Source organism: Nothobranchius furzeri, chromosome 11 (assembly GCF_043380555.1).
Source record: "Nothobranchius furzeri strain GRZ-AD chromosome 11, NfurGRZ-RIMD1, whole genome shotgun sequence".
Lineage (NCBI taxonomy): Eukaryota > Metazoa > Chordata > Actinopteri > Cyprinodontiformes > Nothobranchiidae > Nothobranchius > Nothobranchius furzeri.
In genome coordinates this window covers 22,963,751-22,991,337 of record NC_091751.1, presented here as the reverse complement: position 1 = coordinate 22,991,337, position 27,587 = coordinate 22,963,751, and the positions used below count along the sequence as shown (strand labels likewise).

Below are 27,587 nucleotides of genomic sequence, written 5' to 3'. Positions count from 1 at the left end.
TTATGACCCCTTTGGCTTTCCATTTCATCCACCTCTTGCCGCCACGGATCTCCGGGGCCGTAAAACCTTTACACACTGCTGATGCAAAAGTAACAAGCAGGTCTTCAATCTGAACAAGTCATTCATGTTTTACTTTGGCGGTTAGATTGTCGTTTCCCAAAGTTGGGTTGAAGTCCCATTTTTGGGTCGAAAACGTTTAGTTTCAATAAAATTAGTTCTAATAGATTCTTGTTTTATTATCTGCGTGTTGGTTTGTTCTCTACAGCTGCCCTTATTAACTACAGGTTCAGCCTGCTTTGTTTCCTCTCCTTGAACCAGATTGTTTCCCACTTTGCTAAAGAAGCCGAGCTGAAACTCAACAGTGTGTGTCGGAGAGGAAAAACACAGTTCAGTCTGCCAAATCAGACTCGAGCACAGACAGGAGGACGAAGAAGTAACAGTTACTGATGAGTTAACAAGTCAGCTCATGATGGTGACCTGCCAAAAAACTAACTTCTAGACCCAAAAAGAGCTAATCCTCTAACACAGAGCAGGTTCCGTTTTCTGGAATGTGTTGGGAATTAGAAATAAGGAGCAGCAGAGGGGAGGTAAGGATAATCTGTGTATTCACAGATCCCAGAGTACTAACAGAGTTTTCCTAGCCTAGACATCTAGACGGAGAGTAGCTGAAGCTAAATGATTTTGCTCTGTGTGTCGGTCTAGCCATGCTCCACTAGAACGTCTGCAGGCACGGCCAGTTTGGTGGCGTTCCAATCACAGCGCTCTATCGGTTTGGTGGGCGGGATGTTACTGTGACTGAGCAAAACCAAGATGGCGACAGCTTGCTCGGCTGCTCTCAACCAGTTTGAGCCTGTGACTTTATCTTCTCTCTGTGAGACTGATGGTCATCTGAAGCCCTCAGGTTCCCCTACTGAAACTATTCCACCTCGATTTTTCTTTTCTAGGTCCATCTGTTCTGTCTATTATTAATAGCAGTCTAACTTCCGGTGTGGTTCCTAGAACTCTTAAACATGCAATAGTGCAGCCCCTGATCAAAAGGCCTGGTTTGGATCCCACTGTGCTCTCAAATTTTAGGCCCATTTCCAAGCTTCCATTTTGATCAAAAATCCTTGAGAAAGTTGTTTACAGCCAGTTAAAATCTTTTTTAGATGATAACAATGTTTTGGAGATTTTCAGTCAGGTTTTAAGTCTCTTCACAGCATGGAATCTGCTCTGTTGAGAGTTTTTAACGACATCCTCCTTGCAACAGATTCGGAAGATTCTGTGATTTTAGTTCTCTTAGATTTGACTGCTGCTTTCGACAAAGTGGACCATAATATTTTAATATCATGCTTGGAGCAATGTGTCCGGATTCGTGGCACTGCCCTGGAGTGGTTCAGATCATATCTGGCACAGAGAAGTTTCTGTGTCAGCTGAAACAGTTTCCACTCTGCTACATTGTCATGTGGGGTTCCTCAGGGCTCAATACTTGGTCCTCTACTTTTTAGTTTATATCTGCTGCCTCTAGGATCCATTTTTAGAAAGCACAAAATTGCCTTCCATTGCTATGCAGATGGTGCACAGATGTATCTCCCACTAAAACAAAATGATGGCTGCAGTCTAAAATCTCTAGCGGTTTGTTTGGATGAGGTAAAATCTTGGATGGCTTTTAACTTTTTAAATTTTAATGAGAAAAAGACAGAGATAATTGTCTTTGGTACTGGTACCTCCAGCAAGCCCACTCCTATGGACTTAGACCCCGTGGCTCTGCACAGAAAGCCAACAGTGACCAACTTGGGTTTTAAAATGGACAGTGATTTTAGGTTGGACAGTCAGATCAGTGAAGTTGTCAAATCCAGCTTCTTCCATTTGAGACAGTTGGCAAAGGTAAGGCATATTTTGACTAAAGAGGATTTTAAAACTGTAATCCATGCTTTTATTACAACTCGTCTGGATTACTGTAATTCTTTGTATTTTTGTATGAGTCAGTCCTCACTGTCTCGACTTCAGAGTGTGCAAAATGCTGCTGCTCGACTTTTAACTGGTACAGGAAGGAGTGAACGCATCACTCCTGTTTTATCGTCACTGCACTGGCTTCCTGTCCATTTTAGGGTTCATTTTAAAATTATTTTATTTGTTTTTAAGTCTCTAAACGGTCTTACCCCGCCCTACCTCTCTGAGCTATTTCACGTTCACTCCTCCTCTCGGTCGCTCAGGTCATCTGATCAGTTGCTCCTGGACGTTCGTTCCAAGGGCACAGCGTAAGCTCAGAGGGGATAGGGCCTTCGCTGTTGCTGCTGCCAGACTATGGAACTGTTTGCCAGCACATGTTAGAAAGGCCTCCTCACTGGAAACTTTTAAATCATCTTTAAAGACCCACCTTTTTAGCTTGGTTTTTAACACTGTATAAAGTTTGGATTTCTATTTGATTTTAGTATTTTTGTCTTAGTGTGCTTCTAATTTTATACTGTATTCCAAGTTATTCTGTTTTATGCTTTTATGTTCAGCACTTTGGCCAGCAAGGGCTGTTTTTGAAGTGCTTTATAAATAAAGTTGGCTTGGCTTGTTTGAAACAGTTTTGGCATCAACTTTGGACTTTTTACAATTGGGCTTTTCATTGAGTCATTGAGTCGAGAGCAGATAAAGGTTATTGTGTCTTTTTGATGGTGTGAGGTAGACATCCTGACATCCGTAGTGGTGAGTACATCATCTTGTTGGTTAACCAATACAAAGCCTAAGTCTCCGTTCTTTTCAGTCGGCTCATGTGTCCCCAGAAGAACGAAAACAGTAATGTACGTGAACGCAGCAAAAAGAGCAATTTTCTAATCCGCTTTGCCTTACGTCCTGAATCGCACATATCTAAATGAAAAGTAACGATGTGCGTTTCGACCACAGCTATGTGTTTAATTTGCTTGTAAAAGTTCGTAATTAGCATGACTAAAACTCAGACATCGACACGTCATCACAAAATCTCCTCTCCCCTAGCATAGCTGCTACTTACCACATGGCCAGATTTATGGTGGTACTTTCCTCCTGAAGGAAGGATTCGAAGTTTGCTGAACTTAAAGCCATTTTTCTTGCTTTTCTCCGTGTCTGGGTCAATTAAGTCAATTTGGTGATGCACATTTGTAGTCCTGGACATATTTTCACACAAAACCTAAAGTAACTTCCTACTGTTAAAAAAAAGTGCATTCTTGGTGGCAAGATGCATCTTTAAAATTCACGGACATCATATGTGAAATCCATGGCACACAACAAACGGAATCAGAAAATAGCGTTTTCAGCCCCGTTGACTTGCATTTATTTTTTCGTTCTTCTGAGGACCCGTGGACCGGAAGTAGATGGGCGTGACTTAGGCTCCCTAAAGCACGTGGATCCCGCCCCATGACTGAGATTCATCAACGGGTCATGGCCAGACTTAATAACCATATATATACGATAGCTCTCCAGGTCCATTCAGGAAAAATGTATGAAAAAATGTTTAGAAAACACGTCAATTTTCTTCATTTTTTTGCTAAGCCTGTCCCCTGCCTTGTAGTACAAAATGCAATTTGAATCGAGCACGACTCAGCATTAGCTAAGTGCGTTAGACATCCGCTTACGTACAGATGCCACTCACAGAGTGTGCACGAGTGTTTGAAGACATACCTAGACAGATATGAAGTTGACAACTTTCTTATGGACAATAAGTTTACAAAGAATACACATATAGATAAACAGCCTAACATGTGAATAAACATGTGTTTTAGCTCTGTTGGACGGCTAGAAATGCGCGTTCCGTAACAATCCGGCCGTAATCATGGAAGTAGGGAGAGGGGCTGTCGCCTCTAGGTGGTGCCCTCTAACCGAAAACTCCAGATTTCTTCTTCACTTGAGTTATTGAGTAAATGAGATCAAAGGCATCATAATTAGTCATAAGCATCATGCTAACCTAACAGGATGTCATTTGCACTGGATGTTTTCTTTAATCTTATTTAAATTTCTAGTCGTGGTTCATTTTCTCACCCTCTTCTCATTTTAATTTACTTTGTACAGCCCAGCGTATGTTTAACTGTTTTAAACTGTAAACGTTTGTCTAAAAAGCAACACAAAGATGTTCAGTAAGACTAAGGATAAAGAGAGGCATGGGCAGAATAGCAATGAAGGGTTTAGCATAATTTGAAGCCCTGGATTTGGCTCTTCCGTCTCACTAATGACACGTTGCTCTGGCTAAGATCAGTCCTAAATGTCAGCGTGACCTCACATAACCTGCTGACTAAATCACTTGCTTCCTGTGATTTCCACCTGCACTCCATATTTATGGAGTCTCGTGAAAGTTCTCCCTGTATGTGTGTTTGAAGAGCTCACGTGCATTCAGCGTGAAAGGAAACAAATCCTGAAGTCTGGTTTTCTCAGGGCGCGCGGCCAAAACAATCAAAGACACGGCAGAGAGGAGTGCAGCTCCTTAACGGAGGAGAAAACAGGCAGAAGGAGGAAAAATCTGCTCAGCATCCCAGAGTAGAAGCAGCCAAAGGCGCTGCTTCAACCTGAAAACAATTAGACCACTACCAAGCTTCCTAAAGCTCCGGCTAGAGCGGATTCCCAGCGGGTTCAGCTGGTGTGTTGTCTCAATCTAGTGAACACACACTCACCTCTCCTCCCGTTCAAGCCTGGCCCCCTCCATTTTATCCATATAGTTGCGGCTGTGGGACACACACACACACACACACACACACACACACACACACACACACACACACACACACACACACACACACACACACACACACAGAGAGAGATTTAAAAGATGGGATAATTAATTTAGTTCTCACGTCCTGCCAAGGTGAATAGAATGTGTGTATGAATCACACACTTAGGATATGTCATGGCTACTTTAATATTTATATAAATTCCATTAGGGACAAAAACACTTGTGGATTATCTTTTTGTTTTTGTTTGGATTAACAGTTATTATGAACGTAATAACAGTTAACCTATGGGAGGACCTGTAAAAGACTTGTGTCTAAACTAAATGACTGTAACTGTTTGCTCATATACGATCTTTACTTATTTGCAGTAGATTTATGATTGAAATTAATACACAAATTTGACATATTAAATCGATTGTAAACAGAATTTTGGTTGCTTTTGCTGCAAATGTAAACTCTGAATCGGGTTTGTTGTTAAAAATGTAGATTTAATCGGATAATGTGGACTAAGGAGTGAGGGGTAAAAAAGTACTGGAGAAGTTCCTGATCACATTCATCATATAGGTAGACGCCCCATAGCCTGGCACTGCCTACTGGAGCTGGCGTAGCAGCCGGCCGCCATCTTGGATGGGTTCCCAGTGCATTTATTTCTACTGAGAAAGGTGCTTACTTTACCCAACTAAGTCTAAAATCTCAACAACTTTTTTATTCATCAATAAAGTTCAGACCTGTGCTTGTTCCTCTCCTCTCGCTCTATCCTCTGCAGCCTCTCCTCTCTCTCCACACGGCGGCGCTCTCGTTCAGCAGCCAGAGACTCCTGGTGCTGTCGGTAGGAGGAGGACAGGAGTCCACCTAAAGCTGGTCTGAAGGAGAAAAAAACATCTTTTTTCAATTGGATCTGCTTTTGTTTTTAACATGGACTATTTTTCACGAATCACTGAAACTAATCTGTGTCTTACAATGATCAGAAATCGCTAATGAATAATGAACCTTTCACATTTTATTTCCTGCATGTTTAATAAAAACATAGTTAACTCTAATCTAATCCTACAAGTGATGGAGTGACAAAAAACAAGCAGCTTGCACCTATTATATGTGTTAAAATGTAGTTGATGTTTTATTTTTCAGGGAGGAAACAGGAAGAGCTGTGTGACTCAGATAGCGACGACAGCAACAGCCTGCATTAACAGTGTGTGAGGGTTGTGTCACTTTGCTGCTGTAAACACCAGCGAAAGTGTTCTTTATGTGAGCGTGTTCATAGTCCAGTCGTGTGTGTGTACATGCATGTGTGAGCATGCATGTGTGTGTGTATACATGTGTGTATGTGTGTGTGTGTGTGTATACATGTGTGCATGTGTGTGTGTGTGTGTGTTTGCATGTGTGCGTGTGAGCATGCACATGTGTGCGTATGTGTGTGTGTGTGTACGTGCATGTGTGCATACCTGTGTGTGTGTATAAGTGCAATTGTGTATGCGCCTATGTGTGTGCATGCATTTGTTATGTGAGTGTGTGTATGTGTTTTGGGGCTTTTTCTAACAGCTTGTGTGTGTGTGTGTGTGTGTGTGTGTGTGTGTGTGTGTGTGTGTGTGTGTGTGTGTGTGTGTGTGTTTTGGGGCTTTTTGTAACAGCTTGTGTGTGTGTGTGTGTGTGTGTGTGTGTGTGTCTGCTTGTGTGTATCTCTGTGTGTGTGTCTTGCGTGTGTTTACATCTGTATGTGTGTGTGTGTGTGTGTGTGTGTGTGTGTGTGTGTGTGTGTGTGTGTGTGTGTGTGTCTTGCGTGTGTGTACATCTGTATGTGTGTGTGTGTGTGTGTCTTGCGTGTGTGTATCTCTGTATGTGTGTGTACATCTGTATGTGTGTGTGTGTGTGTGTCTTGCGTGTGTGTATCTCTGTATGTGTGTGTACATCTGTATGTGTGTGTGTGTGTGTCTTGCGTGTGTGTACATCTGTATGTGTGTGTGTGTGTGTGTGTGTGTGTGTTGTGGGGCTGTTTCTAACAGTGTGTGTGGAGGTAAATGTTGCAGTCCTCTCACCTTGAGCTGGTGGGCGTACTGGGGGTGCTGAGAGAGAAGGGGGTCAGACCTCCGTTCCTGAAAGAGAACATGCCGGTGAGGATATGCAAAAGGAACCCACTGGTTACTCGACTCCACACTGACGACCCAAGAGCCGTCACCAGTGGTAACTGGGGAATCACTTTAGCGATCCAAATCACAAACTAGCGTGCGTTTATTCTGTTGGAAAATCCCTAAAAAGGTGCTTGACTCCATGTCTGAAAATGTGCACAACCCTAAAAAAGTATTCAACAGCCACTGTCTAGGGGCAAATGCAGGTGACAATGTTTTGGAGACAGATTTATTGACTCCTCCACAAATCTACATTTGAACTGATGGACCAGCCTGCAAACTGCCCGTACCGTTTTAGTCAGCAAGAAAATAAATACGTTGAACAACAACAAAAAAAAAAAAAAAAATTGGAAACTGAGATGAATACATTTTATTAAGGAGTAAGAAAGAAGGGAAGACTGCAAAGCTCGGAGAGGTTGTGATGCTCCAGAAAAGAGGTGAAGAGTTGGTGCTGAGGAGAAAAGCAGAAGCTGCTAACGACCGAGTGGGAGGACTAAAAGTAGACATGTGAAGAAGTGATGGGTGGCAGCAAAAGAAAGGTGGGAAGCATGGGAAGTGAAAGGAAGTGCTAACAAAAAAGGTGACGGACAAGGAAACTGGTGCAGAAAGAAACTGAAGCTGGAGTTGGAGACAGGAGTAAAAATTAAAAGATGAAGAAACTCCTGAAGTCGTGAGGGAAGGGGTTATGCTGTCCGTCTGACCTGGGAGATGGCGTTTTAGGAGAATCCTCGCTGGGCTTAGTTTGAGCTGAAGGTGACGGCTCGTCATCGAGATCGTACGAGAAGAGGTGAAAGGGGGAGTGGGGCAGGTAGGGGAGCCGGTCGGGGGAAGGGCGGGAGCTGCCCCGCAGTGGCGCGCTGATCTCTTTGGTGGCTGGGACGGTGACAGTCGACCTTCTCCTGGCCAGCAGGGTGGCCAGGAGGGAGGGCTGGGGCGGGGGAGGAGGAGGGGAGGTCGGTGGTGGTGATTCTGTCTGCTTCCTCCTCTCATCCTCTTTTAAATTCAGCTTTCTGGATGTGATGGTGATGGACTGAAGGGCTGTCCTGTGAGCGGTGGGTGTAGGGGGTGTGGCCGGGCTAGGGACAGAGGAATAGGTTGAGAGGAATATGTGATTAAAAAAGTACTGATCTGAAAAATAAACACAAAGTAAGGGTCACAGAGGTAAACAAACTGCCTTTAAAACACAAAACAACTACGGTCAGGACAATACTCCACTTCCACAAAACCACCAAGTCCTAAAGTACCTGGAGGTGGTCTGATTAGCCCCCTCCTCATCCGAGTCAGACTCAGTCACAGGAGTCTCCTCCTCCTCCTCCTCCTCTTTGCCATCCTCACTTTCCTCCTCTCTATGGAGGTGGGTGGATGGTCGAGGGGGTGAAATGCACAAACAACAGGGGAGGATTTGAGGGAGAGATGATGAGAAACAGAGTAGCATGCAGATGGAAACCACCAAAGAAATGTTGGAAGAGAGAGAAAGGAAAAGATTTAGATGAGATAGATGAGACTGAGACATGCAAATAAAACCCTAAAAAACCTTAGAAACCTGTCATAACAATAAAGCACTATTCTATAGGTTATATCAGGATTAACAATAATAATCTGCTCTTTACCAGGCTTTACTAGGTGTATAAAAAAGGATCAACAAGTCCCACTATGACCAACATTTAGTCTGCTGCCAAATTCCCAGAGTTAGATAAGTGGGAAAAAGCATTTTGTAACCAGCCCAGTCATTTTCCTACTCAGGTAGTATTTTCTTAGCATTAGCTTAGCATAAACAATGTATTTGAATGGTAACAGCTAGCATTTTGTGAGAAAAAGTCATAAAGATTAGTCAATAATTATCCTAATTTTTCTTGGTGACTTTAAAAATTAGCTGAAAATTAAACTAATAAGTAACGCAAAGGAATTACTGGAATTGATTTGGGCTTGGGACTAAAGGATTCCCAAGTCACGCCCATCTACCAACCAGACAATGGGTCCAGGAAGAATGAAAAAATGAATGCAAGCCAACGGGGCTAAAAACGCTATTTTGTAATTCCGCTTATTTTGTGCCATGGATTTCACGTATGATGTCCGTGAATTTTAAAGACGTATTTTGATACCAAGAACGCATTTATTTTTGAACGAGGGAAATGTTATTTTAGGTTTTTGTGTGAAAATAAGTCCATGACTACAAATGCGCATCACGAAAGTGAGGTCATCAAACCAGACACGGAGAAAAACAGAGGGAAAATGGAAGTCAGTTCAATTAACTTTATATCCTTCCTTCAGGAGAAAATAACTACCATAAACCAGGCCATATGGTAAGTAGCAGCTACGCTAGGGGATTTGAGAAACTGTGGTGACGTCATAAATGTGACATGTCAACATCTGAATTGTAGTCATGTTAATTACAAACTTTTACAAGCTAATAAATCTCAAAGTACGTGACTGGCGTGGTTGAAACATTACTAGTTTTAATTTAAATTGAAGTACAACAAATGTGTGATCCAGGAAGTATGGCAAGGCAGATTAGAAAATAGCTTTTTTGGTCCCATTAACTTGCATTCATTTTTCGTTCTTCTGGGGACCCATGAGCTGGCTGGAAAGGGAGGACACTTCTCAATGCCAAGGAACCTTGCCTTGATATCTTGGCCCCGCCCCGGTTGCCTAGGAGATATGTTATCAGGAGCCGCCAAGACATGTTCTAATGTTCATGTTCTACCGAGGCGTGTGTTCTCCGTTTGTTAGCCATTAAGCTAGCTGAGCAAGGATACACGGGAGGTGTCTTGTAGCCTAGCCTTGGTAAAAAAACAAAACAAAACAGAATACACCGTGGTATTTTCAAAAGGATGGTGCATCAGAAGCTGGCAACTACTTCGGGGGCAAATTTCAAGTTTAAAAGGAAGGCAACAAATTGAAAATGTTTATTTTATTTTTTTAAATCCAAAACAGTTAGCTACGGATGGTTAGTTGCTTAGTAGTTGCAGCTTCGGTGGCTAGCGGGTTGTAACTCCCTTATTTATTTAATTTAACAAATATACACAATTTAAAAAGTTAAAGTCTCGTTATATATTTATATTGAAACTAATACATATAAAATATAAAGTCATCTCCCGTGTCACGTGACGCTACGTGACCAACACGGAAGCTGTGGTCACGTGATGTAAGTCTGTTCCATTTAACCGTTTCTTTTGACTAAGGAAGGACAGTGTCCTCGTAAGCAAGGTGCCTGGCCTCGCAAGGCATTGCCTCGCGAGGCCAGGCGCCTTGACACTGAGAAACACCCTTACACTCCCTATACATTACCACAACTGCTGCAAGCTGTCGGTGCAAGGTGCAAAAACATGAAGCAGCAGCCCCTAAACTAGCCCGTAACTCACCGTTTACTGTCATTAGGGTGAAATGTTATATAGTAAACTTAATGGAAGTCCTTCTAACACCAAGCTTAAAAGAAGAATGAGCTGTGTGCTAAAGTGATGCATTATGGGTAAGCATCTCTACTTTGGTCCCATTTTTCCAAAGGATGTTGTTCTAGAAGTAAAACTTTACCTCAACTGACACACACCCAGGGCGATCCAGAGAAATGATCCGGTCCCCCCTGGAGACACCACCACCACCACCCCACCTCTTCAGAATCATCACTGAGCTAACTGGAAGCCTGTGTGTAATTGCAGCCCTGGATGAGTTTTCTACTGGGAATGTTGGTGTCTTAACCTGGTAAAGATACTAGCTCTTTTATTTAGTCCTGATTAACCCTCCCTCTGACTTCATGGGTGACCCTGCAAGGAAATTTGACCACTGAGCAGGACTGATGGTTTATCCCTTGAGGTGCACGTGGCAGGGGTGAGGTAGAGCTCACTCCTCACCCCTGCCACGTGGACCTCAAGGGATAAACCATCAATCCTGCTCAGTGGTCAACTTTCCTCGCAGGGTCACCCAAGAAGACAGTGGGAGGGTTAAATAATTAAACTAAAATGTATAACTTTATTATACTGTGACTGTACAGAGACAATAAACAAGAGCATAAAAAAATCATCTCAAGTTGGCAAAGAAAAAATGAGACAGCACTAAAATGAAACGGGATTGCTGGTAGATGAATGGTTCGGATTAGACACTCGATGGGATGCAAGGATACATGCAAGTGAAGAGAATATTATGATGACAGGGAAGAAGGGAAGAAATGCCTAAAGGAAGCTGAAATAACTGACTCGAGATCAGTGGCACCAATTTGGTCTAATAAAACCTGTGTGTGTGTGTGTGCGTGTGTGTGTGTGTGTGTGTGTTACAATTGCCGTAGTCAACAGATTATGTGTGTCACACTTCACTTAGTTTAATAAAAACAGACAAATAAGCTGATATTTACTACGTTTCCTACATCCACATGATCGCTAGGGTTTTAATCTGCTGAGGTCGTCGACGATGGCAGAGATGCAGATACTGGGAGAAAGGCACAAGTAATACTATGTAGAAACAACTGCAAGTTCATTAAATTCCCTTTTTTGGGTACAACACTAGTCTGACTGGCTGTTCTTGGATTAGAGTCATGAAGTAACCCCATAGCTGTAGCCACGCTGTGAGTACTGGGAACACACTGGAAGCTGTTACAGTGTGTATTTGAGGAGATGCGGATGTGTTTTTCACTGATGTCTGAACTTACATGATTGGAAGACAGCCTGACAAAGTTCTGGAGCAGAAAGTGGTACAAAAGTCAGATCTTGACTTTGAAATTCAACCTGTACGTCTCATAATGGATGTACATTGTGCACCACAACTAATTTTAAACCTAAAATCATTATGTCGATGTTTTCATTACAACCATAGCTAGATATTTAAACCCGGGACTGGATCGTGGTCCCATCTCCCTCACCTCTCACTCAAGTCCTCTGCTCTGTGTCCACTGAAAGACTGGAAGCCAGCTCTCTGTGGGGACGCAGGACTGCACGGGGACGCGTGTCCAGATCGCCCCAAAGAGGCCCGGCGGCTACGTCGCCTCTCCAGGCCGCGCTGCTTATCCAGGACACCAAGGCTGGAACGTCGACGATCTCGACATCCCGTTGGTGGTGGCTGGCTGTTGTCACCGTCTTCATGCAGTAGGTTTGTCTGACAGAAAAGCAGGGGTAAAAACCGTCATCGAATTTGACTACATCATCATTACATGATGCAGAAAAACACTTTCTATCTAAAATGTGATAGACCTGTAGTATCATTGTTCGGTTTCTAACCTCATAGATGTTGAGCTGCTCAACCAGGTCGAGGTCAGTGCCTTTTCGACCCAGATGTCTTTGCGAGACTGTCTCCATGTCCTGTTCCTCCAGCCTGTCCACCATGTCATAAAAGGAGTCCTGGTCTGGCAGAGCTGCAAGCGTCTGTACCAACAAAATAAAAGACTTTTTTCAAAATGTTTTTTTTCTCTTAAACTGGAATCTCCGTGAACTGAGAGAAGTTCTAGCTCCAAAAGTGACAACTTGAAGCTCAACCAAATGTTGCAGCTGCCCATGTGGACGAGCCAAATCCAGTGTTGGGAAAGTTACTTTAAAAAAGTAATTAGTTACTAATTACTTTGTCAAAAAAGTAACTCAGTTACTAACTGAGTTACGAGATTATAAAAGTAACTAATTACCAAGAAAAATAACTACTTAGTTACTTTTTTCATTAAAGAATGCAAGAAAAATGGTTAATTGAACTTACTTAATTTACTATAAATTACTACAATAGTGAAATATAAATGACTAATGACTGGAACAAAATAAAATGTATGTCAAAATGTTTTTTATAAACCTGAATAATTTAAATAAATATGCACTCAACAGGAGGAACTACTAACAGGAGCATTACACTAATCTAGACTATTAAAAGGTCACTGTGTGATATTTAACAAGACCCCAATCAGCTACAATTTAAAATTACAAATTGAAACACCTGTAAAGGTTCCCAAGCCTTTAAATGGTCTCTCAGTCTAGTTAAATTACAGAAATGAATGTAATTTTGTACAGTATTTTAATTTTTCCAGCTTCACATAATTATGTGTTTTTAGTAGCATTTCTGTTGCTGCTAATCTAGTAATGGTTAAATAAATAAATAAATATCCTTTAAAATGACACTAGAAGAGGCACAAGCCTGATGGAGGACTCACATTTACTAACTTGGGTCAGACCCAACCACAGAAGAGCTGAAGCTGGGTGGTAAACACACACAGGTAGTTCTAATAACACCTGAGCTCCATGACGTCTGAGACTGATGCATCAGTGTTACAGCGGGACTGAAGACATGATCAGAAACAGGTTCCAGCTGGATGATCGAGGAAGGTAGAAGATCAGGACGTCTGAGCGGTGAACAGGTGAGCGGACCTTCGGGACGTCCCGCTGTCACGCTAAGAAGGGCGCGGCTCTAGATCCACACCTGCAGCCGTAGATATTCATCACGTCTTCCTCGTTCTTCACGGGCCGTGATGCTCTTGGATGAAAACATCTGCCTCTTTAGCTCCTGATCAGCTGATGACAGCTTCAACACACCGCGCTGCTTAACGCACGCATTTCCTTATCAGTAACAGAAACGACGTTTTGTTAAAAGAAGACGGTAATTAATTAGTTTGCTCGTTACTGAAAGAAATATTTTTTTATTAACGCGGTTATTTTAAACGGTGTTATTCCCATCACTGCTCTGTTGTGTCTACAGCATGCAGCGACTGAGACAGTGAGAACACTGAGGGTCTCCGCCCACCCGGCCAATCATCATCGTGTTTGTAAGTGCGTTACCGACACCTCTCTCTCCCTGGCTGCAGCTGAAGTGTGGCGGTCAGAAAGCCTCACACTGTTGCTCAACGTTCGACAAGCACATAGTAACGCACAACCTTCCGTCCCCAGTAACGGTAACGACGTTGCAACAGTGGGAAAAGTAATTAGATTATTCCGTTACCTAAAAAAGAACGCCGTTAGTAACGCCGCTATTTTGAACGGCGTTATTCCCATTACTGTAAATTACTTCTGTAGAGTTTTTAATGGTCAAATGAGACCAAGGTTGTTACCTAGCTACAAAAACTAGAAGCTTGTTTGAAGGAATCAATATCAGGCTTTTAAATCTGGTTTACGGCTTTTAAGAACATTGTACCAGCTGCCAAGCATGGCGGTGGTAGCATCATGCTGTGGTACAGTGGATGGATGAAATGATTTAAAATATGGGGCGACGGTGGTACAAGAGTTAAGTGCTCTCCCCGTAAACGGAAGGTTGCAGGTTCGAGACCCGCTCAGCCTTGCCTGCTGGTGGTGGTTAGGGTTAGGGGGACTGGTGGCACCAGTGTTTGGCAGCCTCGCCTCTGTCTGTGCACCCCAGGGCAGCTGGGGCTACTCTGTAGCTCATCTCCACCAGTGTGTGAATGGGTGAATGTCTCATTGTGTTGTAAAGTGCCTTGGGGGGGTTCCAGGACTCTAGATGGTGCCATATCAAATATTGACCATTAATGATTTATTTGTGTGTTCTAAAAAAACATCAACCCCAAACACATCAGACCATCTGTCTACATGAACATTCCAAGAGGTTTTGGATGAACGGCCTTCCAAGGCCGACATGTAGAGGCCAAATTCAGATAACAATTGTTTTGCTTTGGCTAGAGTGAGTGTCTGCCTCAGTTCTGTCAGTGATCTCTGGTACACTTTGTCTTTATTTGAACGTGGCGTCTTAAATATGGCCTGGATTATCCCGCTAATGGTTATCCTTGGCAGGTCCTGCAATGATCGCTTAAAAAACGCAATAGAGAATACAAATGTTACTGCAACCCGGATCCAAAGAAAAGTTCAAACTTAGGTTTGAGCCCATATTGACCATACAGAAATTACACATTTACATATAGATGGTTGATATAATTCCCTAAGGTAAACAGACCTTGTTTATGAGGGTCATGGCATAAACAAGCAGCTCTGTGTCCACCCCGTCCTTCTCCTGTAAGATCTCCATAGCGTTGAACCACGGCTTGGAACCTGATAAAAATCAGTCAGAATTAGAAGTTTCCTTTCCATAAAATCAAACTTGTTTAATAAGACTGATGTGGTAAAAAGAACTAGATCATGTAGTGATATTAGGATATTTGTACTTTTCTTCGTGTCCACGGAGGTGATGGCTTCTATCAGCAGTGGGGCGTTGGATTCAGAGTACTCCACAAACACAAGCAGAAGTTTCAGAGATGTTTTCACCACCAGACGAAACTAATGAGGTAAAAAAGAAAACAAAACACAGGCGAACTTTATACAGAAGGTAAAATGAGGTTTTCCTCTAGCTAAAACCGGATGCTTGATTTTATTTTGTCCGACATTTGTTTTTTTTATCGATTGGTCTTATTCCAATATCTCTTATCTGTAATGCTGTTTGCTTGCTATTTTACGATTTTATGTTTTTATCCTGCTTTTATGCCCATGTATTGGGAATGTTTTTCTTTTAATGATGTTGTTCAGCACCTTGGGCTTCGGATAATGTTGTAGAAGGTGCTATACAAATAAAATTTGATTGATTGATTTGGTAAAACAAAACTAGGACATTAGTTAAAAGCCTTCATGGTGTAAATGAAACCATTCCAGAGAGGAGTTGGTGTCATTACAATGTTAGGTTTGGGGCTAACTCCAGTAGTTTTAATTTACAGCATCTTTAACAAACCATTACATGAATGCATGTCACACGTTCTTTTATATAGGCTGGTTAGGATGTGTGTTTTCTTACACTACATAAATAAAAACCTCAGCGCAAGATAATGTAAAAGGTGTGTTTTCACTTGTGCTTGGTCATGTGACCGTAACTGGAGGGTTGCTGGTTCGCATCCCGCTCAGCCTGTTAAAGTCGTTGGCCTTGGGCAAGACACTTCTCATGACACCTTTCTTGCTTACTGGAAGTGGTCAGAAGTACTGGTCGCACTTGTACAGCAGCCCTGCCACCACCAGTGTGCCTCAGGGCACCTGTGGCTGCGCTGTAACTTATCATCACCAGTGTGTGTATGTGTGAATGTGTGTGTGTGCGCTCTGACTCCTCGATCCCCAGTGAGTCGTGGAGGATGGCTGCTCACACTGAGCCAGGATCCTCTGGAGGATTCTTTCTGTTAAAAGGGAGTTTTCCTCTCCACTGTCGCGACATGCTTGCCTTAGTATGAGGATTGCTGTAGAGTTTCTGACTTGATGCAATCTGCTGGGTTGCACTGATTGGCATAATGAACTGAACTCAACAGGAATGGTTTTTTTTCGTGAAGTGCCACGACATGACTCTTGTTGTGATTTGATGTTTTATAAATAAACTCAGTTGAATTGAATTGTGTTGTAAAGTGCCTTGGGGAGTTGCAGGACTCTAGAAGGTGCTAAACAAACACAGGTCATTTGCCTTTTTACCATTTCCCATACCTTTGAGCCAACCAGACTGTAGAGCCACTGAATTGTCTCTGGGTGGCTGATGACTCCATTCATCCCATCTACGTACAGCATGATCTGCCCCAGAGCTGACAAAAGAAAAGAATAGAAAGTCTGAAATAATTCACTAATAGAGTGATAGGAGGAGGGTCCGTCGGATTGTCGAACCTCGGATTCATGAGGAACAATGTGGTTTTCGTCCTGGGGCGTGGAATACAGCTCTATACTCTTAATCTTGGAGGGTGTGTGGGAGTGTGCCCAACCAATCTACATGTGTTTTGTGGATTTGGAGAAGGCTTTCGATCACGGCCCTGGGGGGTGGGGGTGTACTTCAGGAGTATAGGGTACCAGCCCCTCTGATACAGGCTGTTATTAGGGTCCCTGTATGATTGGTGTCAGAGCTTGGCCCGCATTGCCGGAAGTAAGTCGAGCTTATTTCTGGTGAGAGTTGGACTCCGCCAAGGCTGCTCTTTGTCACCGATTCTGTTCATAACTTTTATGAACAGGCTTTCTAGACACACCCCAAGGTGTTGAGGGGATCTGTTTTGGTGGCCTGAGGATCAGGTCTCTGCTTTTTGCAGATGACGTGGTCCTGTTGCCGTTATTGGACAGTGATCTCCAGTTGGAGTGGTTCGCAGCCGAGTGTGATGCGGCTGGGATGAGAATCAGATCCCCTCGATCCGAGATCATGGTCATGTGTGGAAAAGGGTAGAATCCGGGCACGTCCAACTGGAAGGAGACCCAATGGAAGACCCAGGATACGCTGGAGGGACTATGTTTCTCAGCTGGCCAGGGAACGCCTTGGGATTCCCCCGGAGGAGCTGGCCTAAGTAGCTGGGGAGAGAGGTCTGGGCATCCCAGGTTAGGCTGCTGCCCCGCAACCCGACTCCGCATAAGCAGCTGAAAATGGATGGATGGATGGATGGATGGATGGAGTGATAGGGACTACTGAAAAGTTAAGCTAAGCTAAGAAGGGCTTCGGTAGCAACAGTAATAGGCATCATGTGCGTGTTATCAGCCTATGTTTGCTTGTCTGGAGCATACAGATGCGTGTTAGCAAAATACCGAGATGCGGGGCATCAACGTTGACCTCAGTCTTATAAAGACATTCTAGTGAGTCATTGTACATAAAATCCACCCCAATGTCAGTCTGTGAAATGTTTTTCATAAAAATAAATATGTATCAATAGCCCCATCTCAGACTGTGCATGCCTAAGTTAACAAGGTGAAGATAAGTCAAGGACAGCACAACGACTTCTGGCAGCCCTGTCTTCATAATCAACTATGTTTATTTTCATGGCAAAGACATATGTTGCAATTATTTGCAAATCAGCTGATCACAAAGGAATTGTATACAAACTGAAATCATAAAAACAGAAGTACCATGCAAAATATTTGTAAGTGACAAAACTTTGGCCAAAGCTGTACCTGGCATGTTGTTTGGAGAATAATGAAGTCTAAGTATATTTGTGAAAAACTGATGCAACTCACAGTCATAGTTGTGCTGTGTCCCTACTGGTCGGTGAGATGGAGTAGTTTCTGCGACACCCCCTCCTCCCACACCCGTTTTTCAGCGGACGGGGCAAAGAAGCGAAATTTCCTCGGGCCAAAAATCCCGATTGTTTTTGTGACGTTTATATTTGAACCCATGTTTGTGTTTGTTCAGATGTTCAATAAAGGAATCCTACCTCTTAATATGTAGTTCTGGTAGTTTTGGTCCGCTTCTTCTCCCACTTTGATCAGACACGTGAGACCTTCAGCCATCACAAACTCGTGGACCAGGTCTTTGTCATCCTGCAGCAATGGACAGGCAGAAAAAAGTGCAAAAATGGGTTCACACAACCAAAACCACACATAAGGCCTTTTAAGAGTTTTGTGTTTTTGAGTTGTAATCCCACAAACTACCACATGATGCCAGTAGAGTGCAGGAAAAGGACTGAACGTTTACTTTCCAAACCAGAACATCTAGAGAATAAATAGCTGGGCTTTGCAAATGACTCATCAGACTTTTGTTTTGCATACTTGAACATAAGCACATGAAAAATGCTAAACACATCTGTCATAACGGTGCTTTCTCATACACATTCTGATTTCACATATCTCCTCCAAGAAACGACAAGCAGAAATGGAAATAAAATCCCTGTTGACGTTACAACAGATGAGACTAATGAACAAAAGTAGAGAATTTACTTCTAAAAAGTGTATTTAAATAGCAGAAACAAGGATGCTTGGTGCAGCTTCTGCAACACCAGGACAAAAGAAAGCCCAAATATGACGATCTGTCATCGCGCAAGGATTGACAGCTACAATCTCTGCTTTGCAGCAACACAGTGACAGTAACTGCATGTGAAATATGTGTGTTACCTGAAATATTTGCTTCAAGGAGAACAGCGCCCTCCTCAAGTCGCGTCCATTGGAGTTATAGAGTCTTTCTGCAGAGAGACACACAAACACACATGCATGAATCAAGATGTCCAGATGAACTTTTGTACATGTTTTCTCTCTCGGCAGGGCTCATAGTTTTCATCCTGATGAGTGGATCAATAAAATCTGTGTGTAAAATTGGTATCAGCTGTGAAGACGTTGCTGAGATGTGAGATTAGCAGCAATCTGATGGAGCTGCAGTAGCTCAACAGGTCGAGCGGGTTGTCCAGTAATCAGAAGGTTGCAGGTTCGATCCCAGCTCCGGACAGAGAATTCTGCTGTTGTGTCCTTGGGCAAGACACTTAACCCACCTTGCCTGCCGGTGGTGGTCGGAGGGACCGGTGGCGCCTGTGCTCGGCAGCCTCGCCTCTATCAGTGTGCCCCAGGGCAGCTGTGGCTACATCGTAGCTTATCACCATCAGTGTGTGAATGTGTGTGTGAATGGATGAATGATACGCTGTAGTGTAAAGCGCTTTGGAGTCCTTACTCTGAGAGGCGTTATACAAGTGCGGGTCATTTATCATTAATTGCCTGAGGCAGGAACTTATTAACACACTCTCACCATGTTTTTAGGTGTGGATTAGACTGTTACACACACACACACACACACACACACACACACACACACACACACACACACACACACACACACACACACACACACACACACACTCGATAAGAAATTTACTGGAATGTTAATGAGTTGCTGGCTGGCGTTCAGCAATGAGCTTTGCAGGTCACATCATGGAAACACTTCTATAGCATGACACTGATATTTCCTTCATTATTTGTGTCCCTTAACACATCACCAGTGTCCTTCTGTAAGGGTCTAACAGGGCTTTGAAATGGTTTCTTATCAGCAAATTTGATCATCTCCTTTACATAAATTCTTCTAAATGTTGGCTATTCTGAATGGCCTCAGCTCATGAGCTAGCGGCTAGTGTGAGTGTAGCCGTATTGTCTTTTAGAGTTCTGTGATGATCTGAAAGAGTATTATTTACATCAGCAGCAAAATGTTGCCCTTCTGATGCTTCAAGTGTTCAAGTCTGGCAGTGGACCACTTTGGTCTCGGCTGTGCTTGGACAAGCCAGATGTACACTCCATTTCTCCAGATAGAGGCTGTTCAGGAAGATACTTCCAACAGATAAGATAGTAATCACTTTTACACAAAATATTCCTTTAATGCCTCCCTAATGGCAAGGATTCATCACACTATTAACATTGTAACGGCAAATACTTGTTTGTGAATGACTGTAATGGCAGAGGTCTAACATGAGTTTGGCTTTAAGCTGAAGGACTGCCCATGCTGTCAGCTGGTGAACGTTTACAAAGGAAGGAAGGCAGGTTGATGTACTCTAAGGATATGGAAATAAAGGACACACACACACACACCCTGATGTGCATCCAGACCTAGGCAGGCCTGGCTCCATGGTAATGGTTGCAACGCTACGTGAGGCTAACCCAACTCCAGGGTCAAAATCATTATCATTCCACACCGAGACAATGAATTACAGGCCTGTCTGTCTCTTTCCTTCTGCAGGACAATTTCTGTGAGCTCAGCAGAAACATTTGTGGCATGAATCTGTGACGATCTACTGTAGAGACACTCTGACTCATGAAAAGCCTTGAAATCATCCATGTGATTAGCCTTAATGAGCTGCACTACAAAAAACATGCATGGAAGAGTGAAGGTGGAGAGCAAAACACACAAACACAATGTCACAAACTGTCTGGGAGAAAGGGAAAGTGGAAATTGAACATGAAAGTCTGCTTTTATCGTAGTTCCTGGCTGCTCTCAAGGCTTCCCTGGAAATCAAATGGCTACTTGAAGCATCTGGCTCTGGGGTGTCATGATTTAATACGGACACTCGTGACTTTTGTTTGTGTTCTCCATCAGAGCATGAGCGGTGCTGTCAGGGTAACCTTTACAGAGTCAGCTGCATCTGGAGCGTGTCAGCAGCAGCAGCAGCGATAAGACTCGCACCTCGCATCATCCATTAGCAAAGCCATCAGATCTGAAAGTAGCAGCTTGCTTATTTTATATGACAGAATTGAGCTGAATAATACAAAGGGCAACAATGGAGCTGCTGCGGTGGGAAAATGATAATGTGTGGACTTACGATCACCTTTTAACTGACTGTGATATTCTCTGTTCGCAAGAGACATTTTTAGTGCAGCAAGACCTCTCAAAGCTGAACTCTTAATAATTTCCTTTTTGGGGCGGGTGCATCTACTACAGATTTTTCCAGCAGTATTGTTAGAGGGAGGATATCTAGAGGTGTTGCAGTACCGTGGAAAAAAACAACGGATAATTGCGTCAAAATTATTAGAATGGGAGTAGATTTGTGTATCGGAATACATTTGTCCAGTGGAAATAAGGATTTTCTGGCCTAATGTGTATATTTACCTTATGAATGCCGACAGAATGAAGGAGATTATCTTAATAAGCTTGCTTTTTTAAACTCTTTTATGGAAAGTTGCAATTTTACTAGTATATAAGTCGTGGGAGATATGAATGTGAATTCCAAATTCGGCAAACATCTGAGTCAGTTTTGTTTAGAGCACAAATACATTGTGTCAAGTAAGCTCATGCTGCCACATTACAGTTATAATAATAATAATAATAATGCATTGAACTTATACATCGCTTTTCTAGACACCGAAAGACGCTTTCACACATTCACACACTGCCAGTGATGGTAAGCTACTTGTAGCCACAGCCACCCTGGGGAGGTCTGACAGAGGCGAAGCTGCCATTTGGCGCCGTCGGCCCCTCTGACCACCACTAACACAGGCAAGTTGGGTGAAGTGTCTTGCCCAAGGACACAACAGCAGGATACCCCTGGCAGGAGCTGGAATCGAACCCGTGACCCTCCGATCATGAGTCAAACCGCTCTACCACCTGAGCTACTGCTGCCCCGAGTTATACATACATTAGTGAAGCCTGGCATTCTACTCCATGGCTAGATCATTGTTTTAGCTCATCAGATGCTCATGGGTCTCTTAGTTCAGTGGATATTCTGTATAACCTGGCCGTCAGTGATCATAATCCGATTTCATTCTCAGTCAAAGTTGAGCGTCTGCATGAGGTGTTTGTAGGGAATGAAGGAGTGTGTCAAAGTAATTTGAACCGGTCTAATGTTACAAAACGTGAGTTGAGGTCATACTCTATAAAAACAGAAGAATTATTGAGAAATGTTGTTTTACCCAATCAGGCCATTAGGTGTACTGATCCAAATTGTGCAAATATGAAACATAAAATTGCCATCTGCAAATTTTATGATCGAACAATAGGAGTTCTTATTAAAAGCGGTAAATCACTTTATAAAGTGGTCCGCAGCTCTAATATTAAGTTGCCTGGGTGGAACATGTATGCCGCTGGATTCCATGAGCAGGCCCAAGTAGCAACAAGGGAATGGGCCCAAGCGGGTAGACCCAGACAAGGTCTCCTATATGAAAAAAAAAAAAAGCTTACAGATGCTAGATATAAGTATGCCATTAGGTTCATTAAGAAGAGCGATCAAGCAATGAGGTTTGGTTCCTTGGCTGGGAAACTGCTATCAAAAAATGTTTTGGATTTTTGGAAAGAGATACGAGTTCTTGATAGAAACAAAACTGTTTTGCCTCGCTGTGTTGAAGGTATGTCTGGACCAGACTGTATTGTTGAGCATTGGAAACAGCATTATGATGCTCTATTTAACTGCATATGTAGTGAACAAATGAGTGTAACAGTGATAAACAGCACTGAGTCCATTAGTGTTACAGCTTGTGAGGCGTGTCAAGCCGTGATTGAGCTTCCAGATAGTAAATCTTGTGGACTGGACGGAATATACGCGGAACATCTGAAATATGCTAACGTTAGGTTATTACCTCTACTGGCAATCTGCTTTACTAGTTGTTTGATACACGGCATTCTGCCTGATGCACTTATGCCTATTATTCTAGTCGCCGTCATAAAAGACAAAGCAGGTAGAGCAGGTAGCATGGACAACTATAGGCCCATTGCATTGGCAAGCATTGTAACCAAGGTTATTGAAAAAGTGCTACTAAGTAGGCTAAAGGATTTTATCTACTCTACAGATAATTTGTTTGGGTTCAAGTCTAAGCTCAGCACAGATTTGTGCATATTTGGTTTAAAAGAAATAATTAGGAAGTTTCAAAGAGGCAACTCTGTGTTATTATCCTTTATTGATGTGTCTAAAGCCTTTGACCGTGTAAATCATCTGAAACTGTTTGTTAAAATGCGACAATGTGGGGTTCCTAAGTACATTCTGAGAATCCTAGTCTACTGGTATGCTAATCAGGATATGCAGGTGAGATGGGGTAGTAGATTTTCTGCTCCTTTTGGTGCTGCTAATGGAGTAAAGCAAGACGGGGTACTCTCTCCTGTGCTTTTCAACTTGTACATGGATGAACTGTCACAGCAGTTAAATAACTGCAGAACTGGTTGTATGATTGGATCAACCCTAGTCAACCATCTTATGTATGCTGACGATCTTGTCGCCGTGAGTCCTAGTAGTATGGGATTACAGGAAGTGCTGGATATTTGCTCAAAGTATGGCGCGGATTTAGACATCAATTACAATTCTAGTAAGAGTGTCATCATGACCTGTAGAACAAAAGAAGAGAAAGGGTTACGGATTCCCAAATTTGAATTATGCGGTAATGTTTTGCCTGTGACGGACAAATATAAATATTTGGGGCACTTTATTAATGATGAATTAGCTGATGATGATGATATCGATCGGCAATGTCGTACAATGTATGCACAGGCCAAAATGTTAGTGCGTAGGTTTAGTATGTGCACTAATGCAGTTAAAAAGACACTCTTTAAAGTAAACTGTACTCAACTGTATACAGCTCGTTTGTGGTCTTCCTATAAGCAAACAAGTCTTAGGCGTCTTAATGTAGCATATAATGATTGTCTGAGAATATTACTAAAGAGGCCTCGTTGGGAAAGTGTGAGTTGCTTGTCTCTTCTGGTGTCAATACATTCCATGCTATGTTGAGGAACTTGATGTTTAAGTTTATTTGTCGAGTTAATCGATGTGAAAATGTTATTATTAAGTGCTTGGTTAATGTTGACTGTAGTGCCACACGCTATCAGTCTGATTTATGGCATTTTTGGTATAGGTGTTTATATCGACGTCCTTGTATCTTAGTCTTTTTTTGTGGAGTTTTTTTATCTTATGTTTGTTTTTATTGTCTCTGGGCCTTGAGTCTGTTAATAAAGTTGATTGATATGGTATAGCTGATAAAACTACAATTTAGTTCTGGAATCACATTTTTCAGGTGTTTCTGAAGGGATCAACAGGTGAAACTACGGCCTCAGTAATAGCATGTACTCACCTGAAAGCTGCTAACAAAGGCTTGTCAACATAAAAGCCTCTTTGCTCCAGAGTAAAAAGCATTTGGCAGGCTAAATAATTAATAGTCCATTCCCTGTTTACACTAAGCGCTCCAGCTGTGCTAACACAGCCGAAACACGCTGAAAACCATTCAGACACAAATCACTCTCACGTCCAACCTCCTTAGCTGAACAACCACTGCTCAGTGGCATGTCTAGACAATGTTTTTGGGGTGGCCAGGTACAAATTTGGACAAGGGTGGCACATGTAAACAGCTCATAACTTAGACATTTATTTTATTGTTTTTAGAAAATGACAACGCTTTAGTGACTTCATCATGTCACTGGAGTTGTTTTGTCTCTGCATTTGCGTTCAATTCAAACTGGATCTTTCTGGTGAAACACTTGTAAACGTGTCTGAAGGCAGAAATGAAGACAACTTTAATTACAGTGACGCTTTGCAGATTTAACCAACGGAAAAGTTTGCATGTCCACGTGTCCTCCACTGGTCATTCCTCTTTTTCCTGGCGCTCAGTTTTATTATTGTCACAAGAGAAGCTGAGATGTGTCATTGTGGCCTGTGTGTGTGTGTGTGTGTGTGTGTGTGTATGCGTGTGCATGTGTGTGCGTGTGCGTGCGTGTGTGCGTGTGCATGTGTGTGCGTGCGTGTGTGCGTGTGCATGAGTGTGTGTGTGTGTGTGTGTGTGTGTGTGTGTGTTTGGTTGCCAACATGGCCACATGTGTCAGCACAGACAGACAGATGAAGAGAGATCCTTTTCAACTCTCATGGAGTTTTATTGTTTTGTTTTGGAGGACTTCCATCTCTCTTCCACTTGGTTTTAACCATCGACACACAAGTTGGCATCATTTTGTCCCAAACTGTCTAAAATCCACAGTTCACACTGAAATAACAAATTTGGATAACAAATAGCTTAAAATGTTTTTAATGCCATTTAACAACATCCTAACATGGTATAGCTATTAGTATATTGTGGGAAATAAATAAATAAATAACTAACTAAATAGCTTTTCTGGTATTAGTCTAAAACCTTCCACCAATAATAATAATAATAATAATAATAATAATAATAATGATAATAACATGAAACAAAAGCAACTATTGGACCGTCCAGTTGTCGGTCTTGCCGAACCAGCGCACTTCCCTGGATCCTCCACTCATAACGCACCGTATATATGTCGATGTAACGCACTCACGCATTTAGCAACAGAACACCACCAGTTTGAGAGGTTCTCCGCTCAATAATAGAGCCCCAATAATAAGTCCCAAAAAGATAAACATCCTTGGAATTCACGGACTACAAATGATGTTTAGATCTAGAAAATGGTGACTGGTGTTAAGCACTATCTTGTTTCCTCAAGCAGCATGGGTTTCCGATTCCGGGAGAAGCATCTCAAGGAAGAAACCCGAGGGGAGGGGTGAGTGTTCTGTTACTGTGTTTGAGTTAAAAGCTTAGTTTGTTTACAGATTTGCTTTAGCAGCTTTAAGAATAAAGTTAACCAGGAGAAAGTTATTATATATACCCTTTTCACCTCCACAGTTTCATGGACCATCACTATTATTAGAGCTTTGACAGCAGATGAGATACCAGAGATGAGATGCCGTAGGATTGTAGTTCGTAAAAAGTTTCATACCAGAGGACCCAAAGTGCAGCCTGAGGGCCATTTTACAGTTTTAGTCCATTGCTTGAACACACTTTGCAAAACTTGGCTCATGGTGCCAAAACTCCACACACAAGGAAGTACGGAAGAACACTGGGAAATAAACCATTCACATCTATGCCAGATACAAACTCTGCCATCAAAACTGAACAATCCTTTGTCAAAACCTCACTTTGATGACTAAATGATGCCCACTTCCATATGTCAATACACTCTCATATCTGCGGCAACACACTAGTCTACTTTAAATAAAACACGGAAGTCTTTCACTAGTACTGAATTTATTCAGTTACAATTCCAGATGTTTCTCATAATTCCAAAAATAAAATACTGAAATCAACATTACTGCAATTACATTACAGTAGTGAAATTCATATGACAGGAAATTCAGTTACTGTAAAGCAAAAATAAAACAAACTGAACTTCACACAAAAGAAGTTACATGTATGGATCCTGCCGTCTGCCGGGGTCGGGCCACAGGACCTCGTCCACATCGCAAGCAATATCTTCTCCGGCTAAACATCGGGGAAAAAATCCCCTTGTGTGTCTAATCCATCCCTGAATTGACCTGATTTCAATATCTCCGCAGGCCTGTTCCATTGCTTGTGAAAGTGGCATTCGGGCGTGGGGTTGGCGGTCATATACGCGCCATCTCCATGCTGAAAAGAACTCCTCTATAGGATTCAAAAATGGGGAGTAAGGGGGCAAGTACACCACTTCAAATCCTTCATGATGAGTAAACCAGTCTTGGACCAGAGCAGCCCGGTGGAAACTAACATTATCCCACACAACAACAAACCTGGGCTGCTCTGGTCTATTCTGTATGACGATGTCATGTAGACCATCAAGAAATGCGAGTATTTCCTGTGAATTGTAGGGCCCCAATTTGGCATGACGGTGCAGTAGTCCTTGAAGGCTAATGGCAGCACACAATGTAATATTTCCTCCACGTTGCCCAGGGACGTGCACAATTGCCCTTCGGCCAATAAGATTACGCCCCCGTCGTCTGTTTTTTGTCAGACTGAATCCAGCCTCATCGATGTAAATACGCTCATGAGGCTGAGCATCTCCATCCATGGCGAGCATTCTCTGCAAGAAAAAGTACATATTACTGTACTGTACAGTACTGTATGGATGGCATTACTCAAAGTACACAACTACACTGATACAGAATTGAACCACTTCATCACACAGGGGCCGGTTTAGCTTTCTGAATATACACTGTCAATGTGGTACTGATCCATTGGTACAGACTCAGCTATTTGACTGCTCCTCTTTTGTACAGAGCTCCGGGAGTTGACGTCACTTCTCCCGGCATGCAACAGTTCAAATCGAAACGGCGCCATTTGGCAGGCAGAAGCCGGCAGCTGGACTATTTGTTATTGTCAGAAAACTCAATCAAACGGGAAATATGGTCGATTCCTGTTGTGCCCCAGGATGCAGAACAGATGCGGACGACATAAGGAATGAGCCATCTACAGGATTCCCCAAGATCCGGAGCGCCGCAAACGTTGGATCATTATAATAAAACGCGCTAGTGACCGGGCGAAAATGAAGTTGTGGGATCCCGAGAGTAAAGGTTTTCGCTTATGCAGCGACCACTTCATATCAGGTACTTAAACCAACGTTTCCTCAACTGTGTATGGTGTTTATTTTAAAGAGCAAGTCAACCCCTACCAGAGTCTAACTCCACTCCCACTTCATGTTTGAAAAATGCAACACATGCTGTTGCCTGGCAGACCGAGGGGGCGGAGCCGCTAACAAATACACACACACTGGCTGTGTCTCAATTCAGGGTCTGCATCCTACCTCGGCCGGATTCGTCGGCCGGTTACGTCACAGCGCCGCGACTCAGCCTGTCCCAATTCGAAGACTCCTTCAAATGCGGTCGATGAATGCGGCCTTCTTTTCGCCTGAATGAAGGATGGGTCGGGTGTATCCTTCGATAGGTAGCATTTCCCAAGATGCCTTGCGGGCCGGCCGG

At 42.8% G+C, this 27,587-nt stretch overlaps 1 protein-coding gene across 10 annotated transcripts in view; it reads right to left on the bottom strand.

Moving 5' to 3' along the window:
• Window positions 1-27,587, bottom strand: part of fhod3a (formin homology 2 domain containing 3a) — a 96,096-nt gene that overhangs the window by 20,156 nt on the left and 48,353 nt on the right. For 4 of the 10 annotated variants that reach the window (XM_070556223.1, XM_070556224.1, XM_070556225.1 and 1 more), the window contains exons 4-16: window positions 18,517-18,584; window positions 17,841-17,946; window positions 16,147-16,241; window positions 14,859-14,970; window positions 14,651-14,745; window positions 11,995-12,138; window positions 11,640-11,872; window positions 11,430-11,456; window positions 8,035-8,136; window positions 7,492-7,866; window positions 6,701-6,757; window positions 5,396-5,530; window positions 4,611-4,661 (exon numbers count right to left, since the gene is read on the bottom strand). In XM_070556223.1, the coding sequence (XP_070412324.1) occupies window positions 4,611-4,661; window positions 5,396-5,530; window positions 6,701-6,757; window positions 7,492-7,866; window positions 8,035-8,136; window positions 11,430-11,456; window positions 11,640-11,872; window positions 11,995-12,138; window positions 14,651-14,745; window positions 14,859-14,970; window positions 16,147-16,241; window positions 17,841-17,946; window positions 18,517-18,584 (1,600 nt within the window). Of the gene's footprint in view, window positions 1-4,610; window positions 4,662-5,395; window positions 5,531-6,700; window positions 6,758-7,491; window positions 7,867-8,034; window positions 8,137-11,429; window positions 11,457-11,639; window positions 11,873-11,994; window positions 12,139-12,905; window positions 13,027-14,650; window positions 14,746-14,858; window positions 14,971-16,146; window positions 16,242-17,643; window positions 17,947-18,516; window positions 18,585-27,587 lie in introns of those variants that run through there. The other 6 variants (XM_070556228.1, XM_070556226.1, XM_070556229.1 and 3 more) reach the window with 6 other exon arrangements.